This window comes from Bos mutus, chromosome 19, assembly GCF_027580195.1.
Source record: "Bos mutus isolate GX-2022 chromosome 19, NWIPB_WYAK_1.1, whole genome shotgun sequence".
NCBI classification, from domain to species: Eukaryota; Metazoa; Chordata; class Mammalia; order Artiodactyla; family Bovidae; genus Bos; species Bos mutus.
Window position 1 is genome coordinate 38,797,494 of NC_091635.1, and position 16,615 is coordinate 38,814,108.

The window sequence follows — 16,615 nt, forward strand, 5'->3', positions numbered from 1 at the left end:
CCTTGCAGTCCAAGGGACTCTCAACACACAGGTGGGTTCAATCCCCTATTCGGGAAGATCTCACATGCCTCGGAGCAGCTAAGCCCGTGAGCCACAACGACTGAGCCTGTGTTCTAGAGCCTGGGAGCTGCAGCTACTGAAGCCAGCAGGTCCTAAGCCCGTGCTCCGAAACAAGAGGAGCCACACACCACAACGAGAGAGTAGCCCCTATTCGCCGCAACCAGAGAGAAGCTCGTGTGGCAACAACAACCCAGCACAGCCAAAAACAAAAACAAAACTATATTTAAAAAAAAAACAAACAATCTGCATCTTAAAAAAAAAAAGAGAGAAACCGGCACTTGGGAAATAACCACTGAAAGCAGCAGCTGTCACCTAATTTCTGCCTTTACTGTTACGGTCACTGCTGTCCTGTAAGTTTTGGCTGTCTCTCGCACTGAGGTTGAGACGTTTAGAGAGTCCCTAGGGCCAAACTGGAGGCTGGCCAGCTCAATGAGAGTGGTCCCGGGGTGGGGAGGGAGGTTACCGTCCCTGCCCTCTCCTGGGAGTTCAGGCCTGGGAGACGCAGCCTTTCCCTCCTGCCACATTCATACATGTGTGAGCATGTGTGTACGCAGACAGGTGTATCTACAGGGGTCATGTGTATATGAGGCATGTGGGGGAATCTTCGCTTCTGAGTCACATGCCCCGCTCTGTGGTAGGTCCCTGGAGGTCCTATGTAGCCCTGGGGCAGGGAGCACAGATGAGTGGCCTTTTAGTCCTAGGCTCTTGGTCCTGCTGCAGCTACACGCCCACACCTGGAGGAAAGTGGCGGCTGTTTCCCGGGCTGGCAGTGCCCGTTCAGAGAGGGAGAAAAACAGAGAGGAACAGGAACCAGAGTGGCAGCAGGCGGCACCAGTCCTGCAGGGGACCGAGCTCCTCAGTGATGTGACTAATTACTGGGGTAATGAGTCATTAGCCTTCCTACCTTCCCCAGGCGACCATTGCGTGGCACGCACGAAGCCAGGCTGGGGAGCTGGGGATCCAAGCAGCGGCCTAGCCTCACCCAGCCTGCCAGGCAGCCTCTGGGCACGAGGCTGCGAGTTCTCTGGGAGTGGGCGGAGGCATGCCTCCATAATCACCATGAGTAGGGAATGCTGAGAACAGCACACCAGGTGCCCCCACTCACCCTGTGGCCCTGAAGTGCCTCCTGTGAAACCCGGGCAAGGTGCCAGGCAACATCTGCAGCAGGAGAAACCTCTCTCGCCTCTCTACCTTCCAAGCAAAGTAATCAACCCTCTGCCAAAGTAACACCCTCTGCCAGGTGTTCCTAGTCTGAGTCCCCAGGCTCCTTAGTCAGGACTTGTTAGACCACACTATGCCTCCCCCGTTCCCAAAGGAGTGAACCTCGCAGAGGAGAAGTGCGTGTGATGAAAGATGTTATCGTGTGCAGTGTGTAGGCAAAATGAGATCATAACACTTGTAATAATTGAGAATTACTCTCCTGAGAGGGTCTGTGGATGGGCTTCTGGACTTTCCAGGGAGCTCCTAACTTTGCACATAGAATCATTGGCCTGCTCCCACATGCATAGGTGGGTGGTTCTTTTCTGAATAAGGAATCCTTGACTTTTGGTTTCTAAAAGGGGTCTCTGACCCCAGAAAATTTTAAAACCCAGCTCTAAGACTTCTGGGTTGAGCAGAATCACAGACATGTCCACTGATTGACACTCGCAGAGATGCAAGCACAAAGACCCGCCTGGTCCCTCTCCGTGTACAGTGAACCCACACTCAGAGCTGCAGCTGCAGAGCCACCAGCAATAATGTCCACCTCTCCAGCTGCCACACTCCCCAGGAGGGCCTCTCATGGACCATTAAGCTCCCCTTCCCAGGGGAAAGGCCACATAGAAGCCTCTGGAGGAGAGGGCCCTGGCAAGGAGACACCCATCACAGCCAAATCACCAAGTCAGCCGAAACCATCCCCCTTCTGACAGAGCTGTCCTGGCCCTGGTACCCCAGCAGTGACATGAAGGCTTCAGATACCAGGGTTCCTAGTACTACCCACAGCCACTCCGGATGCTCCCAAAAATGGGAAACACCATCCTGATAGTCGTTCGGCTCATTTCACGTAAGAAAAACACAGACTGATTAAGAACAAATCTACACTGTTACTGTTTTTGATGACTGGTTGGGATGGAAGCATTTGGGTGAGTGAATTGAAGCAGAGAAACAGACATGACTCAACAAGCTGGATCTTCTCACTGCCTGCCTATGGTGGCCTTTGGAGCTGCGGTACCAGAGGGGCCCAGGGTACCCTCTCTACTCCGTCATCCTGCTCCACTGACAGCAAGGCTCAGGGAACTGCTGTCAGTGAGCCAGGATGAGAGCAGAGAGGGCACCCTGAAGCAACTTTGCACGCACACAGGCATGCACACAGGCACGACACATTCGTACGGTGTAATTACAATGCCACTCTGAAAAGAGTGAGGATGCGCTCTAGGAGCTCAGAACAGAAAAGTCTTTAAGAGACCTCTGGATGACAAAAAGGGTGGGGTAAACAAAAAACAGTTTTTTTAAGATTAGGATAAAAAAAACTCTGGAAGGAGGCACAAGAAGCAATATAGTCTTGATTTCTGGGCCAGGTTACTGATTCAAAATAATAATCATAATTGCATCATGAAAGGATGCCAAAGATTCTCTCCATTCGGGATGTGAATTGTCACACAACTCAGAAAGGCTCGGGATCTGTCCATGGGCACCCCACCCTTCACCAGCACTCAGCAAGTAGGGTCTGCAGGTTGGTTTGCTTCCCCACTCTTACAGGAGCACCCGAGCTCTGCTTAGGGCAGCCACTGGTGATCTGAGCTGCGCAGGGACCGAGAAACAATTCCGTGGGCTGAGAGAAGCTCTGGTGTCTCAGGAGCCCACAAGAATGGATTAAAGCGAGTGGGGCTTCTCTGCTGGTCCAGGGGTTAAGACTCCGCACTTGCACTGCAGTGGGTGTGGGTTCAGTTCCTGGTTGGGAACTAAGATCCCACGTGCCACGAAGCACAGCCAAAAAAAAAAAAAAAAGAATGGACTAAAGCCATGGCTGCCCAGGAAATGCAGCAGTAGGGACTGAGAAGGGTCCTCAATCAGCCCTGGGTCCTCAGCAGCAGCCCCGGCTCTCATACGCACGTCCACAACTAAGCTGCGTTCAGCAGCCAAGGGGCCTGGACAAGCCCAGAAGAGTTATAGGGGGCCCACTGAACGGCCTTCCAAAGATGACGCTAGTTGGCTGAGGTGGAGGACTCGGCGTCCAGAGTCAGCACAGCCTGACGTGAAGGCTGGGCCGGAGGCTCCGAGGCGGGAGGGGTGGCTAACGGGACGAGCAGGTGTCTTCAGTGTCCCAGCCCCCACCTCCGCCGGCTGCCATCTGTGCATCTGGCTAGTTCAGCCTCTGAGCGAGGAGAGTTAAACAGGTGGCTGGTCTGGGGCCTGGAGTTCTGGGGGACTTGACTCAGAGCAGAATTTTTAAAAGTCTTGGAGGGCAGAACCAAGATTTCCAGGAGAGGAGCAACCCCCCTGGAGATAGAAGCCGGGGTAGGATGGGCGGCCTCCTTTCACGCGGTGGATAAAGTGGGCGGAGCAAAGAGGTGAGGCCGGTATCGCAAGCCTCTCCCCTCCCCACTTCCCTGGCTGGCTATTTCCACCCAGGGATTTATAACAGCTGCCTCCACGAGGAATGAGCATTTCTATGGTAACGGGGGGTACATTTTCCCTCCGCCTGCACTGGTGATGCTGGCTGTTTGCTTCAGCTTTGTGTGTTGGGGGGGGGGGTGGGTGGGGGGTGGCATTCAGCTTTGTTCAAAGCCCTAAAACAAGAAACAACTCTCCCATCCAGACTTTCACTGGGAGGAGACAGCCCTTCCCTGAGATTCCGGAATTACACAGGTGAAGGAAATGAGGTTCATCCCGCACATACCCATCTTCCTTGTCCCGCTGGGGATGCATGGCAAAGTCCATGTGCAGAGCTCACACTGGCTGCCCAGGGAGCCAGGCCAGTGCCAGCCACACCCAGCTAGGCAAGGGACCCACTGTCTCAAGGACATCAATCCAGCAAATGTCCCTTCTCTTCGCTGTATCTTTCACTTTTCCCTATTAGATACTTTCCATTTGTATATAAGGGCTTGCCAGGTGGTGAAGTGGTAAAGAATCCACCTGCAATGCAGGAGATGCAGGAAGCCAGGGTTTGATCCTTGGGTCAGGAAGATTCCCTGGAGTAGGAAATGGCAACCCACTCCAGTATTCGAGCCTGAAAAATTCCATGGACAGAGGAGCCTGCCGGGCTACAGTCCATGGGGTTGCAAAGAGTCGGACACCACTGAGTGACTAACACTTCCCAGTATTCTTGCCTGCAAAGTTCCATGGGCAGGGGAGCCTGGCAGGCAGTGCATGGAGGTCACAAAGAGTCAGATGCGACTGAACACGAATGCATATTTGTAAATAAATATTCTCTATTTTCTTCAATTAAAAAAAATAAACCACCACCTCCCTTGGCCCTGTATCCCCACTTAGGTATTAAACCATTAAGCTGCTCCCCTTTATGTAACCTCTCTCAAGAACGTGGTGTATGTGCCACACAGCTGGATGGTGTGGTGACTGTTGTGACAGGTCATTTGGGGCTGTCTCCCTGAGGAAGGGTTTGGTCTTGATCTCCAGGGAGAGACTCCGGGTGCCCTTCCTTGGGGCGGTCTCTGTAGGCAGCCCGAGAAGGCGGGACAGGGTGGGGAGGGTGGACATGTGCCACGGTCCCCACCCCCCTCCAGATAGGCGCGCCTCTGGCTCTGTCAAGGTCAAGGATTTCCCACGGGCACTGATGGATGGGGAGACAGCACCGAGAGCTTTTCTTTTGGGACAGGGGAGCTGCAAACGCTCTTGTTTTTCTTACAAAACCAGCCTTCAGAGCCCGCCGCAGCGGTTGTGGTCAGCGCTGAGGTTTCAGGCCTCTGGCTTTCCCTATAGAAGCTCCCTCATGGTGGTGCAGGGGGGTCCAGTGTCTTGGGTTTCTACCCTTTTTCCTCTTTTTGGAATTTCACCATGACAGGCCACTGCCCAACTGACCATCCTACCACTGGGCAGCCAGATGATGGCTGGTCTAGTGTGGGCTGTTGAAGACAAGAGAGGGTAAGGTTTGTGCCCTTCTTGTGTTTGCTCTCTAGAACTACCCAGGTCCCCCAGCCCAGACCCTATCTCTGGTTTAAAAGACCAAGGATGGGAAGGGGAGGAAGCAGCCTCAGCCAATAATAGGTCCTTCCTGGTTCTAGCTGGGGGTCCAGGATCAGGGAGGACCCTTCAGAAACATCTGGTCCCTTCCCTTGTTCTTCCCACCTCCCCTGGGTACCGAGTCTAGACCATGAAGCCCCCACAGCTCACAGATGTGTGTACACAGCCTTGGGGACAGAGCCTGGGTCAGTTTGGGAATAGGACTATCTCTGTGTGTTGAGTGAACACAATGTCATCAGTCTACAAGGCAAATTCAGTTATGAAAACTCAGTGACTAGCATGTAGTGCTGTGAAGTGAGTCGCTCAGTTGTGTCCGACTCTGCAACCCCATGGCCCATACAGTCCATGGAATTCTCCAGGCCAGAATACTGGCATGGGTAGCCGTTCCCTTCTCCAGGGATCTTCCCAACCCAGGGAGCAAACCCAGGTCTCCCACATTGCAGGCGGATTCTTTACCAGCTGAGCCACAAGGGAGCAGGACTTTAGACCCCTCCCTCCTGTATCCAACATCCAGGTCCAACACCCAGAGGGTGGGACAGATTTGCATACTTATTTGTCTCTTCTGTAGGCTTATATGCCCAGAATCCTATTTAAGGATGCCTTCAATACAGATGTGTTGAAATAAAAATATTTCCTGTAACTGCTAAGTCGCTTCAGTCGTGTCCGACTCTGTGCGACCCCACAGACGGCAGCCCACCAGGCTCCCCCGTCCCTGGGATTCTCCAGGCAAGAACATTGGAGTGGGTTGCCATTTCCTTCTCCAATGCATGAAAGTGAAAAGTGAAAGTGAAGTCACTCAGTTGTGTCTGACCCTCAGGGATCCCATGGACTGCAGCCTACCAGGCTCCTCCATCCATGGGGTTTTCCAGGCAAGAGTACTGGAGTGGGGTGCCATTGCCTTCAATAATAAGTTACATATACTTGCTATTTCTATCTCTTCTTCCATCCATCCTCTCCTCTGCTTCCTTTTTTTTTTTTAAAAAAAAACAAAACATTTCATTATGGAAAATTCCAAACATATACAAAAGAGGATGATAAAATGAACCCCCATGTACCCATCACACACCATAAACAAGGCTTGACCAATCTTATTTTAGTTATACCGCCTCCAACCACTTCCCCCTTATTCCTAGGTTATTTGGAAACCAATTTTAGACATCCTGTATTTTTTCCCATAAATATTTTAGTATGTATCTCTAAAAGATGACTTTTAAAAACATCTGCCTAATACCTGTACTGCACCTACAGAATTAATAATAATTTCTTAATATCTTCAAATTCCTAGATTGGGTTCCCAGAGTTCAAATTCCTGATTGTCCAGATGCTCCAAGTTCCCAGGAACATGGATTCCCAGAGGGAATCCAGGAGAAGGTTCTAGGAGGCTTTATGGGGAAGGTTATAAGATCACTTTCAAGAACAAAGCAGAAGGTCGCTGGTGGTGATGACACTTACTGAGCACTTACTGCATACTCCATGCTGTGTGCTTTGCCCCCCGCACTCCTTTAACCCCTCATAACAACCTTATGGTGTAGGTTCAGAGTTGCTGAGTAAGTGGCCATGGTGGCATACTTGGTGACATGGTCAGTCTGTGAAGCCAGGTCAGGTCTGTCGGACTCCAGTGTCTCGGTCAGCTGCAGACCGCTGCCACCTGCCCTCAGCCACGCCCCAAGGCAAGGGGAGCAGAGCCAGAGCCCCAGAGGGCCTTCCTGCCTACCCGATCACTTCCGGGTGCAAAGTGGGGAGCCACATATGCTGAGAATGAGCTGTTTGTTCAGTGCGAGCAGGAAGCAGAGAGAAGGGATCCCTTTCACTGAAGGGAGGGAGACTGAAAACTGCCTGGCGTCTGACTCTCAGAACCTGCGGCAGCATCCCAGGTGGGATGCATCTTCCCATCACACCTGCTTCTCTCAGCTCATTAGTATATCCCCGCCTTTCCCTAGAGGAGCTAGCTGCTGCTGCGGACCTTCCCCGGCTAATGAAAGCCGCTTAGCAACAGGGAGCTGGTTAATAAAGCCCTGGTGCGGTTCCCAGCTCGAGACTCCACCCCCATCTCCCATTACAGCTCATCCTCAGCCTGAAGCAACCTCAGGTGGACCGGGCGGGTGGAGGGCAGGGAGCCTGGGGACTGATGGCAGGGCTGGCTCCCTCTGGCCTGGGCCCACCCCCAATGCCAGAGGATATCTACACATCTAAGAACCTGCTTGGCCAGGCCTGGAACCTCTCTGTGGGTCTCCTAAGACCCTTCTACCCACTGGTGGTTAAAAATCCAACCTCAGCGCCCAATGGGGATGGAGCAAACAGAGACACTGGGGAGGCAGACACTCCCAGACCTGAGCTGGGAATTGAGGGGAGGCCCAGTGCTCCTCGGTGGAGCCCTAAATTACCCCAGACCCCTCCATGGGAAGAGAGTGAGCAGGCATATTACAAATGCAGAGTTCAGACAATCCGCTGTTTGACCCTGAGCTTGAGTTGCTCACAAGGCACCTTGCCCTCTGGAGGAGGGGGTGGCGGGAGATACTGGCCTACACGTGGGGGTTCAAGATGCGGAGTGAAAACAGAAAGCATTCATTTCACTCAGCAGTAAGTGTCCACAATCAAAAAGTGTCAAAGGCCATATTAGGAAAATGCAAACTTGACATGACTTTTCAAGATAAAGGGGAGAGGGGCTTCCCTGGTGGTCCAGTGGCTAAGACTCCACATTCCCAATGCAGGGGTCTTGGGTTCGATCCCTGGTCAGGGAGCTAGAGCCCATATGCCACAGCTAAAGATCCAGCATGCCACAACAAAGACTCAGTGCAGCCAAACAAATAAAAAAACAAATACATAAACTAAAACAAAAAGATGAAAAGGGGATATCAGAGAACCATCTCCCACGGTGGGGTTTGGGTCTGTTCTCTGGGAGGGGGGGTGCAGTCACCAGGTCTGGGGGGCTGGGAGGGGGCATCTCAGGGTAGCGCTGTAGCCACGCTCCTTGGTAGGAGAGCAGCACACAGAGATCCCGTCCCTGCCGGCTGGGTGTGCCAGCAGGGCCTGCTCACAAGGCTTCCACCTGCAGGGGCCTGACCAGCTTCTAGACAGACAGGTTTAGAAACAAGCACAGCAAACACACAACAAAGCTTCTTCCTTGCCAGGCCCGGAGTCTCCCTCTTCCCCTTGAGGAACAGGAACTTTCCTGGGTTTACCCGGGGCTAGGTGTTGACCCAGGGATTTTTCAGTTCCATTTTTAAGGCTCTCCAGAAGGTGATGTTTCTGGTCCAAATGTCTATATTCTAAGGAAGCTTAGGGAAGCTCTTCTAGCTCAGGCTCTGCCCTCTTCAGTCAGACACCCCCTAGCCATCCTCTGCCATGAACAGAGGGGCCAGGGCAGGGGGGCCCAGGATCCCAGGCCTCTACAAAGCTCAAGGGAAAGGGGTCACTCACTGCATAGCTAATCCAGTCTCCACAGCCTTCACTCCGCTCCCTTTCTCTGCACTCCCATTTCCCCTCAGAATAAAGCTGACTTCTGGATATGGCTAGGACCACTGTAAGACCCAGGGCAGGGGACTTCCCTGGTTAAGGCTCTGTGCTGCCAATGCAGAGGGCATGGGTTCCATCCCTGGTTGGGGAACTAGGGTCTCACATGCCATGCAGAATGGTCAAAAGAATTTTAAAACCAGACCCAGGGGAAGAATGGATCCACTTCCAACTAAAAATGCACTTCTGAACGTTTTCCCAGTGGGTGAAGGAGCCTGGCATATCAGACTCTCCAAAAAGCCAAAAGACTGGAGTTTTCCATCAGTACATGCCTATTCTTCCTGCCTGCCCCCCCAACACCCCCAGGAATCCCTGGTTATGATTCCACCATGTGATGCAGGCAGGAGAAAGGGCTGATAATCACTGCTTTAAACCAACCTTATTTTGAGCCCAAGCTGGGATCCACCTCACCACTGAACACCACCATTAGTACAGTGTCAGGATTCCTCTTCTCGTGGGTCTCAGATGCCCGGCTCAACTTAGCTTTATTCTGCTGGCAGCCCCTCCTGCTGGCGTTCCCTTTAGTGACTGTGCACTGAGCCCAAGGCAGAGGCAGCAAACTGGCAGAGGCTTGCAGATGCCTCTTGTTGAGCCCACACAAATTTTTTTTTAATGGGAGTTAGTTATCAGCATTTAAAAACTGGGACATTTCATACAGAAACCCAGACTGCTGGCTTCTCTTAAAATAAAACAAAGGCCACGGCAAGCCCAGGACCAGCATTCCTGCAGAAGCTGAGTGGTGGCTGTCCCCTTCAAACCTGGCCAGGGCTGTACCCACTCCTGCCCACTGCCTGCTGTTCTACATCCGGATTTTCTCATCTGACCCTGTGGGCATTTCAGTTTGCGCTTTGACCTAAGGTACCTCCTGAAATCCAGCCAAACTTGGGTCAGTTTCATAGGCTCTTGATCTATTTCAGTGACCGAAACTGACTGAAAGTGCAAGAATCATTGCTTTTGAAGGTGGTATCGCTGCCTGCTGGAAAGAGCCATGCGCTTCAAGGCAAGAGGCTGAAGTGAGAGCCTTGCCGTTTCCCCGGGACCCCTGGACTGATCAGAGGAGAGCAGGCAGTTTCTTCTCACCCTAATGGTGGGATGCCCACAGCTTCCCGCCTGCCTCTCTTCCCCCGTTCCCCCACCGCCACCCACCTTCGGCATCCATGCACAAGCTGTTTTTGCTATTTCATTGTTCTGCGTTTGCTGTGTGTGCTCCGGACGAAACTGAGCACCATTGCCATGGTGCCACTGGGCCACCAGCAGAGCCCTTTTGGTGACAATGACAGACAGTGGCTGATGTCAGGGGGACTCAGCATAGGTAGAAGGGAGTAGGGTTCTAATACTCTTTAAAGTCACTTATTGCGAGACCAGCATGGTTTTTCCCCAGTAGGGCTTCTGCCAGAGAAAAGGTGGGATCGGATTGGTCCTGTGGACCTGAGAAGAGCTGCTGCTGCTGCTGCTGCTGAGTCATTTTAGTTGTGTCTGACTCTGTGCGACCCCACAGACGGCAGCCCACCAGGCTCCCCCGTCCCTGTGACTCTCCAGGCAAGAACACTGGAGTGGATTGCCATTTCCTTCTCCAATGAAAGTGAAAAGTGAAAAGTGAAAGTGAATTCGCTCAGTCGTGTCCAACTCCTAGCAACCCCTTGGATTGCAGCCCACCAGGCTCCTCCGTCCATGGGATTTGCCAGGCAAGAGTACTGGAGCTATATCATCTCAAAGAATCAACTTACCCAAAAGGGAGATGGTAGGACCTCAAATCCTGCAAACCTAGCTTCAGCCTTAATGCCCAGAAGAGGAGGAAAGACGGACGTTTTCCTGAGCTCTTACAAAGGTAGGAATGTTCACATGCATCATCTCAATCCCCAGGAAAATTCCTTGAGGTGGGAATCACCACCCTGTTTTTAGAGGAGCAGACTGAGGGTGACAGAAGTCAAGAAACGTGTCCAATACAACTTGAGAAGAAGAGCATCAGGATTTGCCTGAACCCTCAGCCTGTTACTCGGGCTCTGCTCACAGGCCGCCTCTCCCCAGTCGCTTCCCACATTTCTCTGCTTTTTTTTTTTTTCATAGCTGTTACCACACCTGTTACTGCAGGATATATTTCTGTGCTTTTGTTTTCTGTCTGCCTGCCCACAGAGTGTAATCCCCTGGGGACAGAGAGACAGTTCACCTCGTCACTGCTGTTTCCCTGCCTGGTAAAGGAAGCGTCTGGAACCTGGGGGACCTTCGGTGTCTGCTGCTGGACGGGTGGGAAGGGCGGCTCTGTCAGCCTCACCAGGCTACTGTGAGAAGTGTCCCTCTCTTGATCTGCTCCTTTGATTCCTTCCCCTCAGAAATGCACAACCTCCCTTCCGTGAACAGCAACCACAACCTCAGAGGCCAAGGAAAACAACACAAAGATGGCAAACGACGCAGAGCCACTCAGCCCAGGCACCACGACTACGTGCTCGGGAGCCCGGGAGCCGCAACTACTGAAGCCCACGTGTCCCAGAGCCTGTGCGCCGCAACGAGAAGTCACCGCAATGAGAGGCCCACACACCGCAACTACAGAGGAGCCCGTGCAGCCACAAAGACCCAGCACAGCCAAAAATACATAAATAGATACTTTTGAAAAAGATGGCAAATTCAAAGTCAAATTCCTGGAAATCCAAGAAAACTCAGTTGTGTGCAGAGACAGTCTTGCTCCTACAAAGGCAGAAATGTTCACGCTGAGCAGGAAGCGGTGGTTTATTACAGACTTTCTCTTCTCTGAGCGGGGAAGTCTTGGCTAGACTTCCTCGATCCTCCTGTGGATTTCCATGCAATTGAGTGTCTGGCGAGTTGGGAATGCTGAAGCAATGCAGGTGGGATTGATTAGAAAACAGATACAGCACAGAAAGCATCCAAAGGCAGAGGCCCATCCCCAAAGTTAATGCAAGGATAAACCGGCACCGTGGTTCCCCAGCCCAGCTACTGAGGCCGGCAGTTCTTAAAGTGCAGTCTCTGGACTAGCAGCACTGGCATCTCCTGTGAACTGGTTAGAAATGCAAATTCCTGGGGTCACCTCAAAGATACTAGAATCAGAAACTCCAGGGCTGGGACCCAGGAACCTATTTTAACAAGCCGAACAGGTGACTCTAGGCTTCCCAAGTGGCTCAGCAGTAAAGAATCCGCCTGCCACTGCAGGAGACAAAGGAGACATGAATTCAATCCCTGGGTTGGGAAGATCTCCTGAAGGAGGGCATGGCTGCTGCTGCTGCTGCTGTAAGTCACTTCAGTCATGTCTGACTCTGTGCAACCCCACAGATGGCAGCTCACCAGGCTCTGCCATCCCTGGGATTCTCCAAGCAAGAACACCGGAGTGGGTTGGCATTTCTTTCTCCAATGCATGAAAGTGAAAAGTGAAAGTGAAGTCGCTCAGTCGTGTCTGACTCTTCGTGACCCCATGGACTGCAGCCTACCAGGCTCCTCCGCCCATGGAATTTTCCAGGCAAGAGTACTGAAGTGGGAGGGCATGGCAACCCACTTCAATATTCCTGCCTGGAGAATCCCATGGAGAGAGGAGCCTGGCGGGCTACCATCCATGGGGTCACAAAGAGTGGGACATGACTTAGCCACTATAACACAACAACAACAGCAGGTAACTATGATGCTAAAATTTGAGCACTACTGACTTTAGGGACTAGACATATAAAGCAGATTCTTGGGCCCTGGAGATCCTAATTCAGTAGGTCTGGGATGGGACCCAACAAGATTTCATAAGCTTCTGAGTTGATTCTGACTTACAACCCGATTTAAAAACTACTGACCCTGAGGACTCTTCCTGTGGCCCCAGGGCAGTATCCTCAGTTTTTAAACCCCTCTCTCATTACCCTCCAGTCACTCACTCACCACACAGAGCAAGGATGTGGCTGCTATCTTCATGCACAAACTTCCTGGTGACAGCCTCCTCCATGATTTGCTTCACCTGTAAATAAATGGGCGGCACCATTATTGATTGATTGATTGATCAAAGGCCTGTGAGCAAGTAAATAGCTTGGCTTGCCCGCTTGGTCTGAGTTCAGCCACTTGCAGAGTAGAGGATAGGAATGGGAGGGGTGGGGAAGCAAAGTTTCTTCAATACAGACATTGCCAAATGTCTTGGAAAGTCAACCAGGAAAAGGTAGCCTGCCTGGCTCTTCTGTCCATTGGATTTCCCAGGCTGGAATACTGAAGTGGGTAGCCATTTCCTTCTCCAGGGGATCTTCCCAACCCAGGTCTCCTGCACCACAGGCAGATTCTTTACCAACTGAGCCATCAGGGAAGCCAAAAAAAGTGCTATAAACCCACTAATCCATCAGTTCAGATATTCCAACCCAGGAGGAAGGGCCGTGCTGTGAGAACAGGGATGGGATGCTATTTGCTCATCTGTACTTGGCTGCAGAAGGCTTGTCCTTCAGGGACAAATTGTCTCAGTACAGGCCGCAGGAAGACACCTGACCCTCCTTTTCTCCCTTCTCCGAGGGGAGGGTAGGTCCATCCAGGTCTCAGGGACACTCCCCACATGCTCACAAGCCCAGCCTTCTCTCTGTCTAGGCAAAACCCTATGTTCGGGTTCCTACCTGAATGTAAAAGCTTCAGAATACCTTGTAAGGTAAGCAGTCACAGCTTTCTGTAGAAAACACTTTAAAAACCTTTTAAATTGATGTACAATAAGTATATAGAAAAGGGTATATATTCATTGGAAGGACCATTGCTGGAGCTCCACCTGATTCTAAGAGTTGACTCACTGGAAAAGACCCTGATGCTGGAAAAGGTTGAAGGCAAGAAGAGAAGAGGGCAGCAGAGGGTAAGCTGGTTAGATAGCATCACTGACTCCATGGACAAGAGTGGTGGGAGACAGTGGAGGATGGAGGAGCCTGGCATGCTATAGTCCAGGGGGTTGTACAGAGTCCAACACTACTGAGCGACTGAACGAGAACAAATATATCGTAATTACATAGCTTGAAGAATTTTTATAAACTGAACACACCTGTGAAAGTAGCATCAGCTCAAGAAACAACACGTGACCAGCACCCTAAACTAGCCCTGGACTCTGCCATGACTCCTTCTAGTCACTACTCCTTTCCAAGGTACCCACTACCCTGACTTCTAACATGGTAGAGCACATGTGTGGGATTTTGTGCTTTTTATAGATGGAATTGCTCAGTGTGTAGTTTGTGTGACTGTGAGATTTGTTCATGTTGTATGTGGATGTGCATTTTTCATTCTCCATTGTGTGAACAACCCATAGCTGACTGGGATTTGGGTAGCTTCCAATTTGGGGCTGTTATGGACAGTGCTGCTATGAACACTCTAGATGTGTCTTTGTGTGAACATGGGGCTCATTTCTTTGGATTTATATTTTTAGGCAAGGAATTTCTGATGAGGGTATTTGGCATTATGAGATTTTTGCCAATTTACATTCCCATCAGCAGTATAGAAGGTTCTAGTTGCTCCCAACACTGAAGCCAAGCACTTTTGATGCCCTGGGGGAACCTGTGTGGGTGTGTGTGTGTGTGTTAGTTGCTCAGTCATATTGGACTCTTTGCGACCCCATGGACTGTAGTCCACCAGACTCCTCTGTCCATAGAATTCTCCAGGGAAGAATACTGGAGTGGTTGCCATTTCCTTCTCCAGGGGATCTTCCCCATCCAGGGGTTGAACCTGAGTCTCCTGAATTGCAGGCAGATTTTTTAACCATCTGAGCCATCTGGGAAGCCCCTGGGGGAACCTGCCAAGAGACAAATACTAATACTGAAGATTAGAGGGATGGATTACCTCAATCCCTGTCTTAAATCTTACTGATTTAGTGAGCTCTGGTCAGAGCGAGCCTTGCCATTCTTTGGACAGTGTCCTGTGTCCAGCGTCCTGATGCTGCCCTTGCTCTCCAGGCCCTCACTTCTGTTTGTAAGGTGGTAGAGCTTCTAAAGTCTGGGAAGGATGGAGGAAGGACCAGGAGTCTCCTCCTTACTGCAAAGTGCTCATGGTTAGTGGTTTAGGTAAAGGAGGATCCGATTGATCCTGCACGCTAAACTATTAAAAGCTTCCTAGATTACTTCCCAAGGGGTGTTTACATTAAACAGAGCATCATGTCACAGCTCAAAGACCAGTAGACATCTAAGGCAGGCTGCTGTGGCAGATTTTTGGATTAGGAGGACCTATAGATGCCTTTAATGGCTCACACAGTAAAGAATCTGCCTGCAATGCAGGAGACCCAAGTTTGATCCCTGGGTTGGGAAGATCCCCTAGAGAAGGAAATGGCAACCCACTTCAGTATCCTTGTCCGGAAAATCCCATGGACAAAGGTGCCTGGCAGGTTACAGTCCATGGGGTTGCAAAGAGTCGGGCACGACTGAGTGACTAACACACACACACACATACCTATGCCCTGGGAATTCCCTGGCGGTCCAGTGGTTAGAACATAGTGCTTTCACGCCCGGAGCTTAGGTTCAAACCCTGGTCAGGGAGCTAAGATCCTGCAAGCCATGCAGTGCGGACCAAAAAAAGCAAAAGGACTACAGGTCCTTTGTGAAAAGCCAGCTTAGTCAACAATCGCCCCCACTGTCTCTATATGTAGGATAAGAAAGGATATGTTTCTCTCAAAATCAAGCCCTGAAGGTCAAGGGAACCAAGAGTTCAGAGCGGGTCAACCTCTATCAGGTCATATACAGAGCTGTGGCATATCCTGGACATTTCTCACATTTGTCTAAGAATCATTCTCAGAGTAGTACAGACAGCCCTTCTAAATACTGCCTTCCCTGAAATCTCTGCTATCATCCCTGACTAACCCCGAATTTGGAACGCACCAACAATCCTAGCACATGCACCCATAGTTTGGGTATAGCTACATTTTTACTCTTGTTTACACTGTTCATATGAGTCTCTGTCACTACACTGTTTCCTGAGGATAATCACTGGGATTTAAGATTTCTTTTTTCCTTGGGGAGACAAGACTTAGGGCTTAAATGTTAACGTGATATACGCCTGGACTTAAAAAAACTTTTGGCCACTTCACAACAAAAGCACAATGGAGCTTCTCAAACACAGTTGGAAAGGTGATGGCTTCAGCTGCCTCTTTGCCAACAGGAAGTAAGGAAACACATTTAGGGCACAATAGCCAGGCTATAATTAATGCAGAGCCTTAATTATGAGCCTTCCAGAATTCTATAAGAACCCTGAGCCTTCTCCAGTCCTGAAACCTCTCAGTTCAGTCGCTCAGTTCTGTCTCTTTGCCCCTCCCTCCGCCCCCCGCCATGGACTGCAGCACACCAGGCCTCCCTGTCCATCAGCAACTCCCAGAGCTTGTTCAAACTCATGACCATTGAGTCAGTGATGCCATCCAACCATCTCATCCTCTGTCGTCCCCTTCTCCTCCTGCCTTCAATCTTTCCCAGCATCAGTGTCTTTTCAAATGAGTCAGTTCTTTGCATCAGGTGGCCAAAGTATTGGAGTTTCAGCTTCAGCATCAGTCCTTCCAATGACTATTCAGGACTGATTTCCTTTAGAATTGTATGTTTTGATCTCCTTGCAGTCCAAGGGACTCTCAAGAGTCTTCTCCAACACTACAGTTCAAAAGCATCAATTCTTCGGTGCTTGGCTTTCTTTATAGTCCAACTTTCACATCCATACATGACTACTGGAAAAAATATAGCTTCAACTATACAGACCTTTGTCGGTAAAGTAATGTCTCTGCTCTTTAATATGTAACCTCTAGGAAAGGGGAAAGAAACCAATATGGTAAACTTTTCTGTATCAGCTAAATATCAGTATCCCTATTTTAGAGATGTAGAAATTGAGACTCAGAAAGGTTAAGTAACTTATTCAAGATCACAAAGAACTAGGTCCAGACTATTTCAAAGTTTATGCA

At 50.6% G+C, this 16,615-nt stretch overlaps 1 protein-coding gene across 5 annotated transcripts in view; it reads right to left on the reverse strand.

The window, feature by feature from the left end:
- SGSM2 (small G protein signaling modulator 2) overlaps positions 1 to 16,615 on the reverse strand; it is a 37,617-nt gene that overhangs the window by 19,089 nt on the left and 1,913 nt on the right. For all 5 annotated transcript variants that reach the window (XM_070390239.1, XM_070390240.1, XM_070390236.1 and 2 more), the window contains exon 2: positions 12,619 to 12,694. In XM_070390239.1, the coding sequence (XP_070246340.1) occupies positions 12,619 to 12,694 (76 nt within the window). The remainder of the gene's footprint in view (positions 1 to 12,618; positions 12,695 to 16,615) is intronic.